This window comes from Suncus etruscus, chromosome 10 (genome assembly GCF_024139225.1).
Source record: "Suncus etruscus isolate mSunEtr1 chromosome 10, mSunEtr1.pri.cur, whole genome shotgun sequence".
In the NCBI taxonomy this organism is placed as follows: domain Eukaryota; kingdom Metazoa; phylum Chordata; class Mammalia; order Eulipotyphla; family Soricidae; genus Suncus; species Suncus etruscus.
The window spans coordinates 3,526,632-3,552,378 of record NC_064857.1 but is presented as its reverse complement, the minus strand read 5'-3'; the positions used below and the strand labels follow the sequence as shown (position 1 = coordinate 3,552,378).

General features: G+C 42.5%; 2 protein-coding genes across 2 annotated transcripts in view; both read left to right on the top strand.

Moving 5' to 3' along the window:
* LOC126020452 (epidermal retinol dehydrogenase 2-like) overlaps positions 1-25,747 on the top strand; it is a 185,798-nt gene that overhangs the window by 159,208 nt on the left and 843 nt on the right. The gene's annotated exons all lie outside the window — the stretch shown is intronic.
* Positions 9,159-10,178, top strand: MOS (MOS proto-oncogene, serine/threonine kinase). Its single transcript, XM_049782410.1, has one exon. The coding sequence runs from the start codon at positions 9,159-9,161 to the stop codon at positions 10,176-10,178; it is 1,020 nt and encodes a 339-aa protein (XP_049638367.1).

The following is a 25,747-nucleotide window of genomic DNA, read 5'->3' as shown; positions in this document are numbered from 1 at the left end:
GGGGCCACCCCTGGCAGTGCTCAGGAATCATTCGTAGCATTCGGGGAACCATATAAGGTTGGTGGAGGCTGAATGAGTCCAAGGCAAGTGCCAGACCCACTATACTATCACTCTAGCCCCTGGGCCAGATTTCTTATATTGATTTTAATTCTGCTTCAAGAAAAATCAATTCTAGAACTCAGGATAAGTCAGATAACTCCCTATTCTCCCTGTCACAGACAGATATTTGGAAGAAATATGGGTAAAATTCTGGATATCGTTCATCTCTTTGACCATAAGCTTTAGCCAAATTCCAACTTTGATAGCTAGTACTATACATATGATAAAATAAACAGACAAAAACATCTCTATCTCAGAGAGATCGTTTAGGAAGTAAGGAGCTTGCTGTGCGACTTGGTTGACGCAGGTTCCAATCCCTGAAACCCCCATGGTCCCCCAAATCCACCAGGAGTGATCCCCAGACATAGTGCCAAAAGTAGCTCTGAACACTACTGGATATGACCACAATGCAATGTTGATGTTTACTAGTATGTAAAGAGAAATACATCTTTAACTTATGGTTTATGTTTGACTTACGCTTGTTTTTAATTTATTTTTATTTTTATTTGGTTTTGGTTTTGGGGTCACACTTGGTGGTGCTCAGAGGTTACTCTTAGCTCTGTGCTCAGAAATCACTCCTGGCAGGCACGAGGAACCACATGGGATGCCGATTTTCGAACTACCATCACCATCCATCCTGGGTTGGCTGCGTGCACGGCAAACACCCACCGCTCCCTGCTGTGCTATCTCTCCAGCCCTCAATTATGCTTTTTAGAAAGAGCTATATGTTTAAACAACTATTGCAACTTCTAGCCTTTTGTTTTCTTGGGTTTGGGACCAAGGAAGAAAAATTTTGAGAAACACTGTACTTGATGATTAGTTTGCTATTGACTAAAAGGGCAACAATGACTTAAATTAAATAAATACAAGGTAAAGTGCATTTCCTCTACCCCCAATTTTGGTCAACATAACTACCTCTTTACTAACAGAGGAATTATTGTTTCCAAACTGAGATTCTTTAATCTCTGTGTTAATGAAAACTAAAGGATAAAAATAAATGTCTGGAAATGAGACGTTTTCAGAGACAGTACATGCAAAACCATATATGCCGGTAACACTACACGCATCAATCAGCTAGTTAAAAGAATTTAAAAGAATCCTAAGTTGTTTAGACTGGATTTCATTAGGAGGTCAGAACACAATTCCTCATTCTGTGTGCTGGACAGTCGTCTGCAGTTAGGTTCCTACCACCTCTTCCAGCGGCCCACTCCTTGGCAAAGTCTGGATTACTTGAGTCTTCAGAAATTAAGCCCATAACAGTTATAAAGAGCAAGTTGCTTAGACTAGAACTGCAGTTCCACTTAGATCAATACTCTTTTTATATTTCTTTTCATATTAATAAGAAGCCTGTTTCTGTACCCACAGTAATTTCCAGAGGTGGCAATTATTTTTCACTCCTCCCCCAAAGGTGGCCATTTTTGTTGTTGTTTGTTTGGGGACCACACCCAGTGACTCTCAGGGGTTACTCCTGGCTCTGTGCTCAGAAATCACTCCTGGCAGGCTCGGGGGACCATATGGGACACCAGGGATCGAACCAGGTCTGTCCTGGGTCAGCTGCATGCAAGGCAAACGCCCTGCCGCTTGTGCCACCTCTCCAGTCCCCCCCCCCCCCACTTTTTTATTGTATTTTCTTTTTTTGTTTGTTTGTTTTTTTATGTTTTGGGTCACACCCGGCAGCGCTCAGGGGTTACTCCTGGCTTCATGCTTAGAAATCGCTCCTGGCAGGCTCGGGGGACCATATGGGATGCCGGGATTTGAACTGATGACCTTCTGCATGAAAGGCAAATGCCTTACCTCCATGCTATCTCTCTGGACCCTATTTTCTATTTCTTATCTTAAAATAAAGACCTTACATAATGAGCAAGACCACCAACTACAGAAGATGGATTAAAAAACAACACTGAAGCAGAACTGCTAGAACCACAAAGAAAGACTTCATCATAAACTCCATTCCTTGAGCTGAACAGACACCAGGTTCTCCAGATACAAAGGTCTGATTTTACCATCCATGACGAAGCAGAAGTCTTCCATACACCACAAAAGCACCGAGGGGAGAGTAAATGAACATGCAAGGAGTCTACAGTTAATCCCATGACAGTGTACTTCAAGGGTGGAGAAACCCTGTATCTCCTAGGCCAAGGAAATTCCCTCTATAATATCCCCAATAGTTATTGTGCCTATGCAGGGGGAGGGGGAAGAAAAAAAGCACAAAATAATCCTTTTATCCACTTATATATTTAATTATTGATTGATTTTTTGACTTCTTTATTTTGGTGTAGATATTGAAGTTGATGTCTCCAATTTTATTTTATTTTATTTTATCTTTCTCTTTCTTTTTGCACTCCAGCATGGTTTGATTTCAGGACCGAGACTATTGAGTGTTGCTTGTCTTTATTGCTGCAGTGCTCACTGGATATTTTGATATTTCTTTCTGTATTGTTGCAGTGTTTCAATTACCTTTTTCCTGTCCTCTCTCAAACTGAGGTTGAAAGCCTCGAAGGACTCCGCCCGTGTTCAGCTTATTTAATTTATTTTATTTTTATTTTTATTTTTTACTCCATTCTATTGCTTTTCTTTCCTTCAAACAAAACCACATATCTCGAATTATCTAGCTCCGCCTCTCAAATAGAGGGGGAAACGAGGGAGGGTACCAGGATCAAACAGAAATATGATCACTAATAGTGAGCTGGACAAAGAGGGGACCACCTACTCTAGCAGCCCGGGGGGTGATGGTGGGGGATATGGGTTGCAGAAAGGGAACTGGGATGGGGGGAGGACAAATTTGGGGATGGGAATTCCCCTGATTCAATGTTAATATGTACCTAAAATATTACTATGAAAGATATGTAAGCCAATATTGTCAAAATAAAAATTTAAAAAAAGAGCTTACTAAATCTTGTGCTATTGTATGAATGACTTTATTGGAGATTCAATAATTTTCACAAGTATTCTTGCTACTAAGCTTTTTCTTCTTTCTTTTTTCCTACTCTTTAATTTTAATTTTTAGTTTTTCTTTCTATTTTTCAATAACTTTGCTGTCCATTATCTCGAAACAAATGTATTATATCAGTTATGTCAACCATGTGATACATTTTCTTTAAATAAAAGTTTGTTTTAATGGGCAGCGAGAAGGTGACGAAGGATTTCTAGTGGCCTGAGGGGCAGGGAAACAACTTTCAGGCACACGTTTGCTTCTGGGCGCCTCTCTGGGGCTTCGCCTTGTGTACCCTGGGGAACCGCGGGCTCGGACTGGCTGAGAACTAGAATTCGGAAGACTCCGGGGAAACTAGCGAGGCGGTTCCTCATGTCCCCGCTGCCCGTCCAGAACCCACCCAGATGCCCAATTTCTGAGCTCCTGCAAGGGAGGTCCAGGGTGAGCGCCCAGAGGACTCAACCTTGCGTGTCTCATAGAAAGAGAGTTAGGAGCGCTCTTGTGTTGGGGTTTTTGCCCTTGAGTCCAAGATGATTCGGCTGTTGGCCTGATCCTGGGGTCTCAGGCTTCTGCCTCCACTAAATACAAAGAAGCCCAGGTTCTAGACTGAGGGGTCAAAGGCTTTGGTCTGCAGGGACAGCCCCAGCTCCACTGCCCCTTTGCACCCCACTCTTTCTTGCTATTTCAGGGGGTACTATTGTGTTCGATCAGAGGCCCCTAAACCTCTGTAGGGAACAAAGAGCCACCCTCTACCGCCAAATAACTCTTTAAGGGCCTGAGAGGTAGGGATCTTGCTTTGCATGAGGCTAACCAGGGTTCGATCCCCAGCACTCCTTATGATAGCCTGAGCCCACCAGGAGTGATTCCTGAGTGGGGAGCCAAGAGTAACCTCTGAGCACCTTTGGGTGTGACCACGAAACACAACCGGTACAAAGAGCTTTGAGTGTGTGGGCCATACTCTTTGACTCTTAGGGATTACTTCTGGCTCTGTGCTCAGGGATCCCAAGTAGGACTTGGGGACTAAATGAGGTGCTGGGGTGGACCAGGAAGATTGGCCACATGCAAGCTGCAGGCGAGTGTCCCACCCTTGCACTAACTCTTCAGTCCCTGAAAATCACTTTGAAAAAGGAAATTAAGCTTCAAATCAGGTGCATTGTAATACAGTGGGTTTCTTCCACTCTGGTTGTATATACTGTAACTAATTGTACAAATAGTTTTCCCTGTTTTGTAAAGAAAAATTAGCATGTAGGTGCCCTCTAGGCTCCAATCAAAGCATTTTAAACTCTGACATTCATAATCGTTCCAAGGTAGGCCTATTTCCTTCATTTTGCAGTTAGGAACTGAGATACGGTGAGTAAATCAGTTGCATCCGGGCCCAATGCTGCTTTAAAATGATTTTTGATAGTACAGTGGGTAGGACATTTTACACACACACAGTCAACCCCAGGGTTTGATCTCAACATATCAAATTGTTCCCCAGAGCCCAGTAATTTCTGAGCACAAAGCCAGGACTATCCCTGAGCATTGCCAGTTATGATTTCCCTCCAAAATACAATAAAATAAAAAATGTATATTTCTTTAAAAATTCTTGGTCAGGGGGCAGTGAGGTGGCGCTAGAGGTAAGGTGTCTGTCTGCCTTGCAAGCGCTAGCCAAGAAGGACCACGGTTCGATCCCCCTCCACATCCCCCCAAGCCAGGGGCAATTTCTGAGCGCTTAGCCAGGAATAACCCCTGAGCATCAAACAGGTGTGCCCCCCAAAAAAATTCTTGGCCAGATGTGAAAGATCTAATGAAATAGTGGTTTATGACTGTATAGTATAGCACATTGAGACTAAAACCCTTTGGACCAGAGTGATAGCACAGCGGTAGGGTGTTTGCCTTGTACATGGCCAATCCAGGATGAACTTGGGTTCAATTCCTGACATCCCATATGGTCCCCCAAGCCTGCCAGGAGCAATTTCTGAGTGCAGAGCCAGGAAGAACCCCTGTGAGCTGCTAGGTGTGACCCCCCCCTAAAAAAAAAAAAAAAGAAAAAAAAGTTGTTCTGTTTAGAAGTCTTGCTAATGTGCTAGATCAGTGGTCGGCAACATGCGGCTCGCGAGCCACATGTGGCTCTTTACACTTTTAATTTGGCTCTTCTGTGTGTGGGGCGGCTGCTCCAGGAGTCAGGACTCTGCTCCTAGCCTCTGTCAGTGCGCGCCCTGTGTGCAGCCCCAGCGGCCAGCTCCAAGAGTGTAAGATGATACCCAGTACCAACCCTAAACAAAGGTGTTCCCCCCAACATCTTCCTTTCTTAAACCTCTTCCTTTGATATGTAAAAGTCCAATGAATATGTACTTTTGTCTCTCTCTCTTGACCTGAAGCCTCCTGGTATTGGGAATTGTTTTTAATAAAGAAAGAGGTGTCTAGCTTTTTAGGCTCGAGGCAGAGAGTACAAGATAAAAGGCCATGACTCCATGATCATCCTTTCCTGGCTAGCTTGGTTTATTATTTCTTTCCTGCTACCCCTGCTTCTTCAGACCAGGTTGGGTGGGGTTTAGAAATACAGTGCCTGGAGTGATCTTAAAACACATATTTTATTTTGCACAAGAGTGGGCATCTTCCATGAAGAGATTCTCAACCCAGAGTTTTCTTTTCTGTGGATTCTCATGTTCAGAGTACTCATGATTAAAGTTGTGAGCTAATGCCCTTAAATGCTGTTTTTCATATTGATTATGATTTTCTGCATAATTTAAGTGCCAATCAGAAATTTTTTGCAAGAGTGGAAACATTTCAATATCTTCTTCTCAGACACAGCTATCCCAGAATCAGATTCTTTTTTGAACACATCCATCTTACGTCTCACTGTAAAAACTACTTGTGAAACTCCCCTGCAGAGAAATATTAAATTCATAGAGAAAATGAACAATGTCTGCAAAATACACAAGCTTAGCTACCCATTCCTTGTCCAACTGGGGCTGTACAAAGTCAGAGTTCTGCTCTCACAAGAACCGCACTACTTCTTCCCTCTTGCCAACAAGGTGAGAGAGCACCCTTCCCCTGAACAGCCACTTCATTTCTTCATGGAGAAGATGCTAGTAGTGGGCATCCATACCCTCACCCAAGGTGATGAATAGCCTGGAATTAGTCACAATTGTGAATTTCACAAATTATCTTTACTGTGTCATCTGTCACAGAGTCCAGCAGGGAGTTTTTTTGAATCCAGTCTATTCTACAATGAGTGGATACAATGTACGGTGTACAACTTCTGTTACTTGTGACTACACAAAAACACTAGCCATGCACAGTGCATCATCTGTACATACATCAACACATCAGTTTATTATTCTGAGTGAAATGAGTCAGAAGCAGAGGTGTAGACACAGAATAATCATTTGTGGCTTATAAGAATAATAATAAATGGCAAATGGTAATAATATCTAGAGAAAATAGGGATGAGGGACAGGAGGACTAGTCCATGATAGGAAGCTTGCCATAAAAAGTGGTGAGTTCAGTTAGAGTAGAGAAAGGTATATTATGACATTGATAGTTGAAACATTTCACTCTGGACAAGAACTGGATGCTGAAAATGGATAAGTGACATGCATGGTACCCTTTAACAATATTGCAAACCACGGTGTCATAAAGAAAATTTCGCAAACCTCAGAGTCATAAAGCAAAAGAGAAATAGAGAGAAAAAGGCAAAATGCCTGCCCATGACTTAGGCAGAGGAGGGTGAAGGGGAAGGAAACAGGGGACATTGGTGGTGGGGAAAGTGCACTGGTGAAGGGTGGTGTACGTTCTATGATTGAAACTCAACTATGAATAATTTTGTAACAAATATGCTTAAATAAAAAATATTTTTAAAATGTTTCAGACACTCTATCATAATTCCTTTATGATATATCATATGCCTTTAACAAAGTGCTGTTTTTGTTTTTGTGTGTATTTTAGTTTGGTTTCTTGCAGCACACACTAAAGTGTCAATTTCAGTTAAATCACTCCTTTTCTCTGGAACACTGTCCTTGCTTTTAAGGATTGTTAAAAGGTTTTTCTCTTTTACCTGTTTCATCTCCATATTGTAGGGTTTCAAATTTTCAGCACATTTTGGTTATCAAGGGAAACGTTTTGAAATGTTTTGCTTACTTATTATCAGAAATCAAAGCATTTTTCCTCGAGAAGGGTGTTCACTGTCCAGAATTAACAAATGATCAGTGGATTCAAAAACTGTATTTCATGGTGGATGTTACTTCACATCTAAATCAGCTTAATCATAAACTACAGGGGAAAGGAAACACAGTTTTTTCGATGTTAGAAGGTTATTTTATTTGAAAACAAATTGTCCGTTTTTGCTCAAGATTTTGACAGAAAAACTTTGATTCACTTTCCAAGCCTGTTGAAACATTGCCAAGAAAATAATTCTGATATTGACATTACCTATTTTAAAACAGCACTTTTAAATATGAGAAAAGCTTTTCTCAAGAGGTTTCAGGATTTCAGCAAAACGACATTGGCCTTTATTAAAAAAACCTCTCGATGCCACTGTAACGGAATTAAATTCCCCCCCCCCTTTAATATCGACATTGGCAACTTTGAAATGCAATTTCTGGATTTAAAAAACAAAGAACTGTGAAGCTCAAAATTTGAATGTCTTTGTGCTAATTTAGAAAGTTTGGAGAAACACAAATGTGAACTTAGTTCACAGCAGAAGTGGTCTGCTTTGAAAGACCTGGAGAAGGAAGATATGTTGATTTTTAACACCTGGAATAGTATTCCTGACTCATATGATCAACTAAAAAAGCTAGCGTTTGCTGTTCTTTCCTTGTTCGGGTCTACATATTTATGCGAACAATCATTTTCAAGCATGAATCGTATCAAGAATAAATTGAGAAATCATCTCATTGATGAGAACCTGGAATCTTGTCTAAAATGAAAAACAACAACATACAAACCTGACTTACTCAAACTATCCAAGGAAATGCAAGGTCAATGTTCACATGAGTGTTTGTGATTGTCAGTCATGGTCAGGATGTAATTTTCTCTACATTGTAGGCAAATTTTATGGAATTTAACGTTATCAATAAATATTGTTCTAAAGTTTTTGTTTTATTAGTTGTGTTATTTGTATCCTCCCGACCTATATGGATACTTGCATGCAGAATATTCTCAATAAAAACTTATGAAACTAAAAACAGTGTACCATCCTATGTATTTTCGGTTTTAAAAATGTGGCTCTCAGGGCCGGAGAGATAGCATGGAGGTAAGGCGTTTGCCTCTCATGCAGAAGGTCGGTGGTTCGAATCCTGACATCCCATATGGTCCCCTGAGCCTGCCAGGAGCGATTTTTGAGCATAGAGCCAGGAGTAACCCCTGAGAGCTGCCAAAACAAAACAAAACAAAACAAAAAAAAAAAAACAAAAAAATGTGGCTCTCAAAATAAATTTTAATCGTGGTTTTGGCGAGATTTGGCTCATTTGAAAAAAAAAAGGTTGCCGACCACTGTGCTAGATCATTTGAATAGACTCAGAATTGTTTTCCCGTGATGAACACTAAGTAAGGGTCTATTTCGGCCTGGACCAGCGGTTCTCTCTGGATCCATTACCTTAAGGGCACAATATTTTAATCCTTACATGATGTTGAACCTAATTAGCCTCATAATCAGTTCAACAAGTGTCAGCTGTTCACATCTCAACTCTCGATGCCAGTAACTCCTGGAAGTGATTTACTGCAGCTGGAGAGAGAAATACGGCCCATCACTGCAGACTGCAAAGCGTGAAATAATTGCATTGTGCTGAGATGGTTTGCCCTCGTGGGTCCATTCGGCTGATAAATGTAAGGGTGGGAGGTGGTGGTAGGGAGACTTTTTCTTGTGCCGACAAAACAAGACCAAAGACTATTTAATAGTTGGTCCTCCTATCGGAAAGGGGTGTCTGTGCTGGCTTCTGATGTATGTTTGCTACCAGCCAATGGAGAACCCTCTTGCAGAACACACACAGATGTGACCCATTTGGAGAGAATGAGAAAGGAGGAGAAAACTGTAGGCTGGACGGCAGGACGCATCTCCTAGGCCTGCTTCCACACCATTGAGGCTGGGGGGTTCATTGAGCAATTTCCCCAGCTTTGCACATCCAGCAGCATCCAGGGGGCCATGCCCTCCCCTCTCCCGCCTCGCACCTCCCCGCTGAGGGGCTTCTCCGTGCCTCCCGACTCCAGGCCCTGCAGCAGCCCCTGTGTGCCGCTGGGGCAGGCCAGTTGCCCCCGACGCCTTCCCAGCAAATTCTCCTGGTGCATCATCGACTGGGACCACGTGCGCCTCCTGCACCCCCTGGGCGCTGGTGGCTTCGGGGCTGTGTACAAGGCCACCTACCACGGGGTGCCCGTCGCCCTCAAGCAGGTGAAGAGGAGCGCCAAGAACCGGCTGGCATCGCAGCGCAGCTTCTGGGCAGAACTCAACGTGGCCAGGCTGCGCCATGCCAACATCGTGCAGGTCTTGGCAGCCAGCACGCGCACCCCCGCTGGCCTGGACAGCCTGGGCACCGTGATCATGGAGTTCGGTGGCCACTTCACGCTGCACCAGCGCATCTACGGGGCTGCCCCTGGCCCTGAGCTGCACGAGGCCCTGGACGGCGCCTGGGCAGAGCCACTGAGCCTGGGCACCTGTCTCAAGTATGCCCTGGACGTGGCCAACGGCCTGCTCTTCCTTCACTCCCAGAGCATCGTGCACTTGGACCTGAAGCCGGCCAACATCCTCATCAGTGATCAAGACGTGTGCAAGATTGGGGACTTCGGCTGCTCGGAAAAGCTCAAAGGCCTGCTGGGCGTCCAGAAGGCCGGTTGGCACCTAGGTGGCACTTACACCCACCGGGCCCCTGAGCTCCTCAAAGGAGAGGCCATCACGCCCAAAGCCGACATCTACGCCTTTGCCATCACGCTCTGGCAGATGGCCACCCAGGAGGCGCCTTTCTCCGGGGACCGAGAGTACGTGCTCTATGCCGTGGTGGCCTGCCACCTCAGGCCGCCGCTGTCGGCCGCTGTCTTCACGGAGGCCACCCCTGGCAGGGAGCTCCAGAGCATCATCCGGCGGTGCTGGGCGGCCAACGCCGGGCAGAGGCCCAGTGCGGACCTTCTCCTGCTGGACCTGAGCTCGTTAAAAGCGGAGTACGGCTGACTCTGAATGTGTGTCCAGAGAGCTTTCGTCTTTATTTTTATTTATTTATTTATTCTTGAAAATGTGGATGTAAAGTAGAAACATGTAGGATGATATTTGGAAAATAAAGTTAGTAAAAAAAAAAATACTGACTAATGCTTTTTCAAATGTTTTTTGCCGGAAAACGGAGAAATGGTTACAAGTTCTAGAAGTGTTAGTGATTAACTTTATTCCTTTTGGTTTTTGTTTTGTTGTTGTTGTTTTGGGTCACATCTGGCACGTTCCTCAGGAGTGACTTCTGGCATACTTGAGAGACCAGATGGGATGCTGGGATTCAAACTGGATTCTGTCCTGTGTTGCCTACATGCAAGGCGAATGCCTTACAGCTGTGCTATTGCTCCGGCTCCTAACCTTATTCCTTTATAGGGTCATCTGCTTGACTTTCACTGTGGATGTGCAGTGAATCCATTCCATAGGGTTGTGTCTACTAAAATAGCTTCCAGGCTCTTCCACTATGCAATTTGGCATGTTTTTGAATGATGCGCTAAGTTCTGAGCTCTGTCTTGAGGCCTGGAAATGCTCAAAAGGTTTTGCATATAACTTAATGGAGATAGAACTCCCTGTCTGAAATGGCTGCTTACCAAATCAGACCAAATAGGGACCTTTGAACTTTCAGGTAGTTGGTGTAAAATGGCATTGAGAAAAATAAAGTTTTGTTGTTGTTGTTGTTGTTTTCGGGCCACACCCGTTTGATGCTCAGGGGTTACTCCTGGCTAAGGGCTCAGAAATTGCCCCTGGCTTAGGGGGACCATATGGGACTCGGGGGCGGTCCTTCCTTGGCTAGCGCTTGCAAGGCAGACAGACACCTTACCTCAGCGCCACCTCGCCTTTGAGAAAAATAAACGTTTTTAAAGCAACAGAATTGTTTTGGAAGGTGGCAGCGTTCTGTAATTCCAAATAATAAGCTTCAAGGTTGGGACTGGAGAGATAGCACAGTGGTGGGGCATTTGCCTTGCATGCAGCCAACCTGAAAGGGAACTGGTTCGATTCCAGGCTTCCTATGCCTGCCACGGGTGATTTCTGAGTGCAGAGCTGGGAGTAACCCCTGAGCCTGCCAGGTGTGGCCCCAAAACCAATAACCAAAACGATAATTTTACTTCTGCTGGGGCTGGCAAGATAACAGAGCAGGGGCCGGAGAGATAGCATGGAGGTAAGGCATTTGCCTTTCATGCAGGAGGTCATCGGTTCGAATCCCGGCACCCCATATGGTCCCCCGTGCCTGCCAGGAGCAATTTCTGAGCCTGGAGCCAGGAATAACCCCTGAGCACTGCCGGGTGTGACCCAAAAACCACAAAAAAAAAAAAAAAAAAAAAAAAAGATAACAGAGCAGATAAGGCAATTGCCTTGCATGCAGCTAACCTGCGCTCAATCCCCAGCACATACGTGGTCCCCCAAGCAACTTCAGGAATGACTCCTGAGCCAGGAGTAAGCTCTGAGCATCATTGGCATGGCCCCAAACCAAACCATGGAAACACTGACTTGTATTTTCAGTGTTGTTGCTGTGAGTTCTTCATGTTCCTTGGGTATAGACTCCATAGCAGACGTGCAAGTATTTTCTACTCATTATACTGTCTTTTCTTTTTCTTTCTGTTTTCTTTGGCCTTGCAAAAGCTTACCATCACAATGTAGGCTTTAATGCTTACACTTTCACCTTCTATCTTGTTGCGATTGAAGTCCCACAACATCTGTAACTCTAAAACAGGTCACCGATGCTATCTTCCATAGATTCAGGGGTTACATTTAGGTCTTTGATCCATGTTGAACCATTTTCATACTTCGATTAAAGAAAAAGTAGTCCAGTTTCATCACTCTGCACATAACTACCCAGGTTTCCCAGCCCATTTGTTGAGCCTGTCTTCTCCATTGTATAAACTTTATCATAAATATTAAGAAGTGGAAAGGGGTTATTTCTGGGGTTTTGATCCTGTTATATTAATCTGGATGTCTTAGACTTAAACTAATGTATCACCTTTTTTAATTTAATTAACTAATTTTTGGTTTTTGGGTCACACCCGGCAGCGCTCAGGGATTACTCCTGTGCTCAGAAATTGCTCCTGGCAGGCTCAGGGGACCATATGGGATGCTGGGATTCGAACCACCATCCTTCTGCATGCAAGGAAAACATCCTACCTCCATGCTATCTCTCTGGTCCCCCAATGTACCATCCTAACTATTGTCTCTTTGTAGTATATATAGTTTGAAATCAGAAAACATGGTTCTATTTTTCTTGAAAATTGCTGTAACTGTGAGAGAGGTCTTTGATAACGACATAAATTTTGGTATTTTTGTTCTATTTCTTTTATATGTATTTATATACTTCAAATCAATATATAATATATACTGATAGATATATTTCATATATTTCCTTTATATAAACATAAAATAATGAAACAAGATATATGTATATATCACTGTAACTTCACTGGGATTATATTAAATCTGTACATTATTTTTGATATAAAGGACATTCTAAATTATATATGATATAATTTTAATATAAGTTTCCTTATTTACATGGAATGTCTTTCCATCTTTTAATGTCTTGTTCTTTTTTTCTTTTGTTTTTTGGGTCATATCTGGCAGTGCTCAGGGGTTCCTCCTGGCTCTCGGCTCAGAAATCACCCCTGGCAGGCACAGGGGACCATATGAGAGGCTGGGATTCAGACCACCATCCTTCTGCACGAAAGGCAAACGTCTTACCTCCATGCCATCTCTCCGGCCCTAATGTCTTGTTCTTGTATAGAATTTCTTGTACTAAATTGATTTCTGATGTAATTATAAGTAGGGTTTTTTTTTATATGTTTGTTTTGGTTTTTGTATCACACCTAGCAGCACTCAGGGCTTACTCCTGGCTCTGTGCTCAGAAATCACCCCTGGCCGGCTCAGGGGACCCTAGGGGATACTGGGGATCAAACCCAGGTCCATCCTGGGTCGGCTGCATGCAAGGCAAATGCCCTGCTGTTGGGCTATTGCTCTGATCCCTAATTTCTTTTTCTTATCATTGCATAGAGGACTGCAACAAAATTTTGTTCATTTATTTTGTGTTTTTTTTTGTTGTTGTTGTTGTTCTAGGCCACATCCAGTGGCTTCACCTGATTCAGTTTAGGGGTCTTCCTGATAGTCCTTGAGAGAGCATCTGAGTGTCAGGAAATGAATCAGGGTCAGCTGCATGCAAAACAAGTGGCTTAAGCTGTCCACTATCTCTTTGGTCTACAAAATGATTTGGTAACGAATCATTTAATTCCATGTATCAAAAGTTATTTCTATTAGCAATTAGAAATTGAAGCAATTCTTCCCATGGGCAAATGAGTAAAAAAATGTGATGTGCTGTTTAGTTTTTAGTATCAAAGTAATATTAGACTCATACAATTTATTAGTATTTCTTCATTGATATTTTAAAATTCAATTTAATTTTGATTTATTTTATTTTGATTAAGTGCTCAGGGCTTGCTCCTGTTTCTACACTTAGGGATCACTCCTGGAAAGCTTAAGGACTGTCTGGGGGAATACTGGGGGATAGAACCAGTTCAGTTGCATGCAAGCAAGTACCCCACAGGCTGTACTATCTCTTCAGCATACTAGTTGATATTTTTTCTTTTTTGGATTTTGGGCCACACCCAGTCATTCTCGGGGGTTACTCCTGGCTATACGCTCAGAAATCATTCCTGCCTTGGGGGACTATATGGGATGTCGGAGGATCGAACCATGCATGGTCTGTCCTAGACTAGGGCAGGCAAGACAGATGCCTTACTGCTTGCACCACTGCTCCAGCCCCTATTTGATTTTTTTAATGAATAATTAAAAAATAGCATTTGGTAACATTTATTGGTAAAGCCATCTAGTTCAGGCTTTTATTTGGGGGGGATTATTTTTATCATTTTCCAATTCCCAAACATGATCTATTCAGATCTCCATTCCCGGTCTTAGTCTTCCTAAGTTGCTGTTATCTAAAACCTTATTTCTTAGGTTATCAATTTATTGGCATAGAATTATTGATCTTCTTATTGTCTTTTGAATTTCTATACTGTCTACTACAAACTCGTTTATTTCTGATTATGTTTTAGTTTTCACTTCTTTTATTATAAGCCTATCTACAAGTTAATCGATTTTACTTATCTCTTAAAAAATAAAGCTTTTAGGTCTTTTGAATTTAAAAAATAAACTTTCTACTGTTGCCTTTCTAATTTATTAGTGCTGACTTTTATTATTTGCTTCCTTTTAAATCTTTTCCAGTTGCTTTATTTCTTTTTCCGGTTTTTTTTTTTTTTAATTTTTTAAACACCCGGCTATGCTCAGGGGTTACTCCTGGCTGTCTGCTCAGAAATAGCTCCTGGCAGGCACGGGGGACCATGTGGGATGCTGGAATTCGAACCAACCACCTTAGGTCCTGGATCGGCCACTTGCAAGGCAAACATTCTGTGTTATCTCTCCATTGTTTTTATTTTTTATTTTTGGGTCACACCCAGTGGCGCTCAGGGGTTCCTCCTGGCTCTATGCTCAGAAATCTTCCTGGCGGGCCCGGAGAGATAGCACAGTGGTGTTTGTCTTGTAAGCAGCCGATCCAGGACCTAAGATGGTTGGTTCGAATCCCGGTGTCCCATATGGTCCCCCGTGCCTGCTAGGAGCTATTTCTGAGCAGACAGCCAGAAGTAACCCCTGAGCAACGCTGGGTGTGGCCCAAAAACCAAAAAAAAAAAAAAAAAATCTTCCTGGCAGGCTCAGGGGACCATATGGGATGCCAGGATTTAAACCACCATCCTTTTGCATGCAAGGCAAATGCTCTACCCCCATGCTATCTCTCCGGCCCCAGTTGCTTTATTTCTTTTTTTTTTTTGGTTTGTTTGTTTGTTTTTGTTTTTTTGGAGCCACACCCGGCATTGCTCAGGGGTTACTCCTGGCTGTCTGCTCAGAAATAGCTCCTGGCAGGCATGGGGGACCATATGGGACACCGGGATTTGAACCAACCACCTTTGGTCCTGAATCAGCTGCTTGCAAGGCAAACACCACTGTGCTTTCTCTCCAGGCCCCAGTTGCTTTATTTCTAAGACCAAACTGTGACTTTTCTTGTTTCTTTGAAAATTTCTGTTGCCATTGATTGATTTCCCTCTTGAATATTGATTTTGTGTCTTCCTACAGATCCTGAGCACTTGCAAGACAGTCAGGAGTAACCCCTGAGCAACGCCAGGTGTGGCCCAAAAACCAAAAAAAAAAAGAACTCTGTCTTCCATATAAGCACTTCAGATCTCCATTTTCTAATTGGAAATCTGCTCTAAGCATAGATTTATCTGATATAAGTAAAGGTTTACCCATTTTTCTTTATTTTTGTTTTGGGTCACACCTGGCGGTGGTTAGTGCTTTTCCTGGCTCTGAAATCAGGGATCCCTCCTGCCTGGAGGGGCTCAGGGGACTGACTATGGGGTGACTGGGAGTAAAGCTGGGATAGCTGTGTGCAGGACAAGTGCTTTACCCAAAGTAATAGCTCTCTGACCCAAGATTTGCCAGCTTTTCAAAAAAAATTGTAGGATTCTATTTTTTTTCAACCATCTACTGTGAGTTTCTATCTTGAAAGCTGAGATGTGTGTCCTGTAGGAAGCAAAAAAGATGAATTTAATTTTACTCAATACCAGGATTTAATGCCACTCAATGCCAGGTTCATTCACGAGTTTCTTTTTTTTTCTTTTTTTTTTTTTTTTTTTTTTTGGTTTTTGGGCCACACCCGGCAATACTCAGGGGTTACTCCTGCCTGTCTGCTCAGAAATAGCTCCTGGCAGGCACGGGGACCATATGGAACACCGGGATTTGAACCAACCACCTTTGGTCCTGGATTGGCTGCTTACAAGGCAAATGTCGCTGTGCTATCTCTCTGGGCCCACATTCGCGAGTTTCAACATTAGCCTTCAAGATAATTATATGAAAATGTTTTTTTGTTTAGTTTCTGAGTGTTTTCTTGATTTGTTATTGTCCTTCACTTTATATATACCATTTTCTCTTATATTTTGTTTTTGGCTCTTATTTGGGGCCACACCCAATGGTCACTCCCGTTTTCCTTATATTTTAACAATGCTCTTCTGTGACATGCTTTATTCCATTTCCCAGTTTCTTATCGTTTTCCCCAAGAGGTTTTGATTTAAGCTTGTCCTGAGGTTTATGTACACAACCCTAAGATGGGGACTAGCAGGTGATGATACAAATTTTAATTTAGTAGGGCACATTTTTACCTTTGTTTCCACCATACCCACAGTAGTATATAATTTTATTGGTTTACTACTACAACAACTACTTCTTGTTGTAGTTGTTGTTTTGGTAGCACACCCAACAGTGCTCAGTATTAAATCCTGTCTCTGCTCTCAAAAAACACTCCTGGTGGGCCCGGAGAGATAGCACAGTGGTGCTTGCTTTGCAAGCAGCCGATCCAGGACCTAAGGTGGTTGGTTCGAATCCTGGTGTCCCATATGGTCCCCCGTGCCTGCCAGGAGCTGTTTCTGAGCAGACAGCCAGGAGTAACCCCTGAGCACCGCTGGGTGTGGCCCAAAACAACAACAACAACAAAAAAGTCACTCCTGGTAGGCTCAGAGAACTGGATGTGCCTCTGGGGATTGAACCTGGGTTGGCTATTCATCAGGAAAACACCCTATCTGCTGTCCTGTCCCTTCAGCCCATCTTTCAACTTGTTGGTCAGATAGTTTTCTATGTTGTGTGTCCTTTAAGATTGTAAAGTTAGTTTGGCGGTGATGGATTTGTAGAATTATTTTTAATCTGTGAAAGTCTTCTCTTTCCATGTTTAATAATAAATAGGCAAGGGATTCTTGGTTGAAATTCTTTTTCTTTCAGAGCACTGAATCTCTACACTGCTTTTGATAGCTTCTAGAAAATTACCTTCTGAGTAACTGGTTTCTTCTAGAATGTCCTTTACATTTATTTTTGTTTGTTTTTAATTTTTTGGTCGCACCTGGCAGCACTCAGGGTTACTCCTGGCTCCACACTCAGAAATGCTCCTGGCAGGCTTCGGGGACTATATGGGATGCTGGGATTCGAACCACCATCCTTCTGCATTCAAGGCAAAATGCCCTACCTCCATGCCATGTCTCCGGCTCCTTAGAATGTCCTTTACATTTTGCTGTAACCACTTTAATTATGTGGTTTATTTTGTTTGAGCCTCCTAGATTTGGTTGTTTAGTTTCTTCTCCAAATTCGGTTTTCTTTTTGTTTTGTTTTGTTTTTGTTTTTGTATTGTTTGTTTTGTTTGGGTCGCACTCAGCAGCACTCAGGGGTTCCTCCTGGCTCTATGCACAGAAATCGCTCCTGGCAGGCTCGGGGGACCATATGGACTGTCAAGATTTGAACCACCGACCTCCTGCATGCAAGTCAAATGCCCTACCTCCATGCTATCTCTCTGGCGCCTCAGTTTTATTTCCTAAAATAGGGTATTTACCTCTTTCTTTCCTCTTTTGGGGATCCTTATAATGAGAATTTTTTCGTTCTTAATGGAGCCATAAAGGATTACATTTTTTTTACATTTTGAAGTTCATTTTTCTATTGCTATTCTGTTTGGGTGTTTTTCACTGCTATGCTTTTCAGCTCCTCAGCTCTATTGACTATTTCTTCTTGTTTACTGTAAATACCACCTGTAATATCCTTCTCTTACTAAATATGTCTTAAAGCTATTATTTTTGTATGAAGCTTCCCAATATTTCCTCTATCCTTGCTATCAGTCTCATTTTGTTTAATGATTTGTTCTTTTATTTCCCTTAAACATTATTATAACTTCATTTTCAGTATTTCAGGCAAGCTGTCCCCCTCCGTTGTTGTCCTCTCTTCTCTCCAGGAAATTCTTGTTTTCTTGTTTTCAAGGTTGTATGCTGGTCTCAGGATGTGGAGCTAAGCTGAGATGCATATCACAAGAAGTGATATGGCTAATCTCAGGTTCAGATGGTGACAGTAGCGGGGCGAGTGGGAAGGCTTTGCTAGCCACCCAAATGAGTCCAGCAACCCAACCATCTGCTCTTCCTGGCCCAGCCCATGACAGTGGCCGCCCCAGAAGCACGTCAGAAACAAGTGCTGCCTGGAGCACCAAGATTGAATGTGAAGCCACCTTTTGATTCCTTTCTGCTTATCATGTGCTCGGACATCTTTTTGGGGGCTGTTCTTTGCGTGATCCTTGCATTCAAGACACAACCAACTATGGGGTTATGGGGTTGTAAAACCCAGTTTGCATCAGTCATGTAATCTGGACTCGTAGCTTCCTCAGGCAGAACCCCACCCCCCCACCCCCAGTTGTGGACTCTGGTTCTGATCCATTTGTTGCATTGCGCACAAAGGAATCGAGTAGCTGGAGCCATTCTAGAGTTGAACACTCAATAAGAACATTGGTTCAAGCTTCCTGGACTAGTATTGCTGGGAACTAGGCCTCTTGCTGGAGACAGAAAAGCCCAGGGTATGTGGCACAACTACAGTACAGAGAGTGGCCCACAGAATGCCCCCTCCTCCCCACTATGAAGCTCAAGCCTGTCTCTTGGACCTCCCAAGCTCCAGACCCACAGTCTGCTTTGGCTCATGCCTGGGCCCTAGGCTACCTAGCAACAGAAAACTGGTTGTCTCACACTGTAGATCATTTAGTTGATTTTTTCTATATATATAAAATCTTTATTTAAGCACCATACATATAAAATCTTTATTTGTTTGATTGTAGTTGGGTTTCAGTCATAAACAGAACACATGCCTTCACCAGTGCCACATCTGGTTGATACTTGAGGGTCAGCTGTATCTAGCATTGAATGTCCCCCCACACTCAGTCATGGTGCTCTGCTGCCACTGGTCTCCAGAGAAGCCTGGCTGTGGGTGTTAGCCCTTCACACACTCTGTTGTTACCTGAAACCAAGTGATCTCTAATACTAGACTCGGTAGGATTTCAGGCCTACAACCCCACACCTTCCACCAATGTCGCTTTACTCCACCATTGGCTCAGGGTCCTCCCTGAAGACTTCCTCTGCTCCATCCCATTGCCATGGTGAGCTCAGTTCCGTAGATGAGTTTTGGAGTTCTGCTGCCCTTAACTGTTTGTTATTCCCATATTCTGCTCCTTTATCCATATATGAGAAACCCATAGGCAAAGTCTGTCCCTCTCCTGGCTGACTTCATGACACTCTCAGTTCCATCCACGGAGTGGCAAATTGCATGACGGCATCTTTTCTTAAAATTGGTCGGCACTCCAATATGCAAATGTACCACAGTTCTCTGTTCTCGGACCCTGGGAACCATTCACTCTTTTTTATTTATTTTTTTTGGTTTTTTTGGGGGGCCACACCTGGCGGTACTCAGGGGTTATTCCTGGCTGTGTGCTCAGAAATAGCTCCTGGCAGGCACGGGGGGCCATATGGGACACTGGGATTCGAACCAACCACCTTTGGTCCTGTATCGGCTGCTTGCAAGGCAAACACCGCTGTGCTATCTCTCTGGGCCCCGAACCATTCACTCTTGACACTTAATTGCCAACTCCTTCCTTCCCTTCCATAAATCTATGCATTCCAGGATCCCACCCACAACTATGGAGAGTTGTTTATTGGGGGGGGGGGGTGGGCCACACCTGGTGACGCTCAGGGGTTACTCCAGGCTATGCATTCAGAAATCAGTCCTGGCTTGGGGGACCATAAGGGATGCTGGGGAATCAAACTATGGTCTTTCCTAGGCTAGCGCATGCAAGGCAGATGCCTGACTGCTTGCACCACTGCTCTGGCCCCCACAATTGTGGAGTTTTACTTATTACTCCTGCTGTCTCTTCTTATGCAGGCTTGCAGTCTCTGGTTGTCTGGCCCTCTTTTTTTATGGTCTTTGTTTTGCTTGTCTAGCATTTAATCAGAAATGTGAGAAGAACAGTTAAGCACTTACATGCATCTTGCCAGATTTCTCTTCCTTTCTTGTATTTTTTTTTTTAAACATGCGTGAGTAGAACAAGTTTGCTAAACTAGTTCTAAGCTGGGCCCCATTTGCCTTTTGTTTGGATTCAAGTAGATGACAAATGAAAAGCATCATGTGATCAGAGGAAGAAGTGAGAAGTTGTAAAATTGAACAGTTGGAGGGAAGGGAGCAGACTGGAACAAACATCTTTCATGCTAGAAATCAAGGCAATGTTTGGGGGTGCATAAGATTAAAGGAAATAAGTCCTGGAAGTGGAGCAATAACACAGTGGGTAGGCCATTTGCCTTGCATGCCACCAACCCTGGTTTGATTTTCTACATCCCATATGCCAGAAGTGATCCCTGAGTGCAGAGCTAGGATGCCTGAGCACTGCTGGGTGTGGTCCAAAAACCAAAACAGAAGAAAAGGAAAAGTATAATAAATGCAATTGGTTAAACTTAAAAAAAAAAAAAGGAGAAAAAGAAGAGAAACAAAAACCTTAACAAAGCAGCAAGATGCTTAAAAAGAAAAAGGTTTGGGGCCTTCAGATTTAGTTTCGCTCTAGCTTAAAGTTGACAAAAACAAAATGAGAGGAGAAAGAGAATTAATCAAGTTGAAAAACTTGTAGAAGAGATAGAAGAACTGAAGGATAGAGTCAAGAAAGGTCATTTTTTTTTCCTAGAATGAGTGCAATGACTGGCCATTCAGTATCGATAAGTATTCAGGCGGCACAGAAGACCCAGAATTTCCTATCTGTGACCTTTTGCTTTTTCTGGGAAGAGTGACGGAGGGTCAGATGGGCTATGTGAGATCATGGTTTAGAACTGTTCTTGAGGGAAACAAAATGCTTCCCTAACTATGTAAATTATTGGCATGAAGTTGCTAACTCTGTCCAACTTAGAGAACAGACCACCCATATACCAATAAATAATTCCCTCTTCTGTTTATTGTAGCAACAGGAGTTCCTGTTGGCAAGTTTGAGAAAGATTGGATTTTAAAAAATTAAATGGATCAGCTTGTTCCACCAAGAATATTAAAATTGACTTCATTAACAAACGGTCAATGAGGTATTTGGTGCCTTTCATAAGAGAATTGGGAAAACTTAGCAAACACCAAACAAATGTAAAAAATATGTGAAACTAGGGTAATAGAGAGAGGACAGTGGGTAAAGCTCTTACCGTGCATGCAGCCAACCTAGGTTCCATCACTGGCATTCCATATGGTGCCCTGAGCACTGCCAAGAATGGTTCTTTAGTACAGAGCCAGGCATAATCTGGGTGTGGCCCAAAACTTCCCCCAGAAATCTTTTCAAGAATAAAGTACAGGGGCTGAGTGAAGCTCAGCGGTAGGGCGTTTGCCTTTCACGTGCAAATCTAGGACGGACCTTGGTTTGAATCCCGGCATCCCATAAGGTCGTCCAGCCTGCCAGGAGCGATTTCTAAGCACATAGCCAGGAGTAACCCCTAAGTGCCGCCGGGTGTGACCCAAAAACCTAAATAAATAAATAAATAGACAACAGTATCTAAAAGAATGGAGCCAGGGAAGAATTCAAGGAGCCAGAAAGAAGGTTCTTTACTTGTGCAGGTCATTCTGGGTTTGGGCAGAGAAAATATGGGACAAGATAAAGAATAAAGAATACAAATATAAAGAATAAAGAATTCTGGAGGTGTAGCGATAGCACAGTGGTAGAGTGTTTGCCTTGCATGCAGCCAACCCGGGACAGACCTGGGTTTGATCCCTGATGTCCAATATGGTCCCTTGAGCCTGCCAGGAGTGATTTTTGAGTGCAGAGCCAGGAGTAACCCCAGAGCACTGCCCAGTGTGATCCCAAAGCCCCAAAACAAAACAAAAAGAATAATTCTTTAGTCATCATTTCAAATATTTAATATTAAAAGCATTACTTGCTATAAATATTAGAATCATATAGTTTAGGGTGATTTTAAAAAGAAGCAGCAAAAGTATCTGAGAAAAATGCTGTGTTACCAAACATTGAAAAAAGTAATAGTTGTATCTTTATTCCTTTATTAACTTAGTCGCTAAATAATTCTTATTCATTTGTCATCATATTCATTCAACAAGCATGTATTTCATCAGTCAATATATTCTCAGCCTCATGTCCAGCATGGTGAGAGAGAACAATTCAGACACAATCTACAAATTTATATGACATTCAAGTTTAAGAGATCATGCAATACTAATCCAAAACTTTGTGAGTACTGATTTCATTATTGGTAAATGTATTTCAAAACTTTAAAGGCCCTGAAAATGGAAAAAAAAAAGTTGTAATTTCTGGTGAATAATAAAGACAAGGCCTATCTATTTCTGCCCCCTCCTGAAAACTCCCCAGTATGTGAGAGAAGATGAACTTGAAAAATATGAGAAACAATTATAGGAACAAAATTTTGACATCTGGCAAGTCTGGTATGCTATAGAAAACACAGTCTGTAGTTAAGGGGGTAATTGAGATGCAATCCAAACTATGCAACAGCATGTCCAAATGTTTTAGTGTTGCTATTTTAAGTACATAGAATCTGTCAACTAGTTAATACACTCTAGGTTGGGAGATATAAATTAATCTCAAAAGTAATCATGATGGAGGAACTGCAGTAAATGACTTGGCCTTTCTAAAGGTTCATCCAGGACTACCTAGTTGTCAATCAGCCTTTCGCGTCTTACTAGTAAATATGAGTAGAGAAGGGTTGGAGTAGTGGCACAGCGGTAGGATGTTTGCCTTGCACACGGCTGTCCCCGGATGGGGATGGACCCCGGTTCGATTCCCAGCATCCCATATGGTCCCCCAAGCTAGGAGCAATTTCTGAGCGCATAGTCAGGAGTAACCCCTGGGTGTCACCAGGTGTGGCCCAAAAACAAAGCAAAGCAAAAAAAAAAAGAATATATGGGGGGCGGAGAGGTCCCCCCAAGCTAGGAGCAATTTCGAACGCATAGTCAGGAGTAACCCCTGGGTGTCACCAGGTGTGGCCCAAAACAAAGCAAAGCAAACAAACAAACAAAAAAAAAGAACATATGGGGGGTGGAGAGGTGGCATAGCAGTAGGGCATTGGTGTTTGCCTTGCACATGGTTGACCTATGATGGACCTCGTTTTGATACCTGGCATCCCATATGGTCCCCCAAGCCAGGAGCAATTTCTGAGCACATAGCCAGGAGGAACCCCTGAGCATCATTGAGTGTGGCCCTATATATATATATATATGTATGTATGTATGTATATGTATATATGTATGTATGTATATGTATATATACATATATATGTATATGTATATGTATATATACATATATATATGTATATGTATATATAATATATATGGGATCCAGAAGGGAGAGAGAACTGAAGAGAGGAATAGTGAATCTCCAAAGAGGTTGTTCATCGATTGAAACATTCAGTCATACCCTTCTGCAGATTAAAACATATGTGAAGACACAAAGAACATAAATGTAATGAATACCTGTTTTCAAATGGATTAAAAGATTATTTCCATGATGTGTGCAAAATAAAGCAAATGAAACAAGTTTGTTAAAACTGGAGTGGGACAGGGAGGGCAGAGTTGAATAATACAAGGAAAGAAAATATTGCATTATAAGGCAGTTCAAAATAATTTTAGATGTCTGTAATGCAGCTTTATATATTGATCAAACCAAAGTTATGAAAGTGAAGAAAATATAAACAGAAGGAGCTATGATGATATGCTGTGAATAGAGGAGTGGAAAAAAATAATCACCTCTAATAAAAAAAGAAAACAATATGTAACACCTAAAAATAAAAAATGTCAAAAAGTATTTACAAAAACAAGCTTTTTAAGAGTACAGTTAAACACAAAACCAATAGTTAAAATGGGTTGAAATTAGGTGCAAGATTTTAAGGCTTGGTGTGGCATGTTAGTGGTATTTTTTAACGCAATAATTCTTGGGCTGTTTTACTGTTTATCTGATCTTGATGTATTGCTGATTAAAAAACTAAAAAGGTTTCAAAAGAAAACAAAAATTAGCTTTGCTGAGGTGGTTGATGAAGAGCGTTTATCTTAAAATATATTTTTAGTAAGCGAATTTCACAAAAATAATAAGGTAATCATTCTTTTTTTATTATTATTCCTTTGATAGCTGTGAATACACCACGATGTGAAATCCATACTTAACTATATAATTGAATCCTGAGAGGGTATAGTCTCCCTCGATGCAGAAAGGCTGAAGACAAAAAACAAACCACCCATTCAGCAAAGGCCAGTGGCTAGCGGCAGCCAAGAAGGACTAATGTAAAGTAAGACAGCTTCCTAAACGGGCTGAATGGGGCATCGAATTACAAAGAGGGGAAACCCAGGCCTATAGAATAATAGGGTGCAGCCAGAACAGATTTAAAGGGAAAGGGAGAAAGAGTTGACTGAAGAAGGCAGCAGATGCCAAAAGCAAGTCCCCATACACTAAAGTTGAGTCACCCAGTTTCCCTGACTCCAGCGTCTGTTCCTCTTCTTCTTCTTCTTTTATTTTTTTTAGCAAATAACAAAATGTGTTTATTAATAAAGTAACCAGATTGTTCCTCACAGAAAAATGTAATTGCTGCTTTCCTGGGAAATTGGATTAGGTGTGGTATAGGTTCTCATAGGGAAATTCCCACTGAATTTCAGGTGACTGACCCCAGTTCTTTTTTTTTTTTAATAATAATTTTAATTTTGACCAAAGTGGATTACAAATCTTACACAGTAGTATTTTAGGTACATAGTGACATTGAATCAGGGGCATTCCCATTCCCCTTCTTTCGGGAACAGTGAATCATAGTAGAATCCACTAGACAGACAAGCCAAGCAAATTTGTCAAGCTGTGAGAAATCTGTAAATCCTTAAGAAGTGTCCATAGTGCCCCAATCTGAAGAAGAGTTTCTTTTTGCAGAGCAAGCAAGGACATCTTTTTCTCTCCATGTGTCTCAGCCAAGTTAGTCATGAGTCTGCACCCGTGGGAGGCTACGAGGCGACCCTGGGTGACGCTAGCCGAAGACTGACTGTGACTCGGTATCTCCCTCTGTAGCTTATGTCAGCGGGCCTACCACACACCAGGTCTAGGAGGTTTCCGCTTCTCTGCTTGATGATGAAATTCTGGCTGGAGTATGCAACTACTGGTTTGTTCAGGATCCTTCTAAGCGTTCTGTATTCTGAGCATTCTCTCCTTTACTAGGGTCTTTGGAGAGAAAATGATACATTAAAAAATGTTTCAAAATTTATTGTTTTGGGGGGAATGGGGAGCATACTCTGTTGTGTGTGTTTACTCCTGGCTCTATGCTTAGGAAACATTCCTGTGGTCTTGGGACCCATATGGGGAGCTGGAGACTGAGCCCGGGTTGGACATATATCTTACCTGCTGTACTATTTCTCCAACCCCTGGTGTGTGTGTGTGTGTGTGTGTGTGTGTGTGTGTGTGTGTGTGTGTGTGTGTGTGTATGTGTGTGTGTGTGTGTGTTTGGGGATCACACCTGGTAGTGCTCAGGGCTTCTTCCTGGCTCTGTTCTCAGAAATCATTCCTATCAGGCATGGGGGACCATATGGAATGCCGGGATTCAAACCATCATCTATCCTGGATCAGCTGTGTGCAAGGCAAACACCCTAACATCGTACTATTCTCCGTCCCCCCA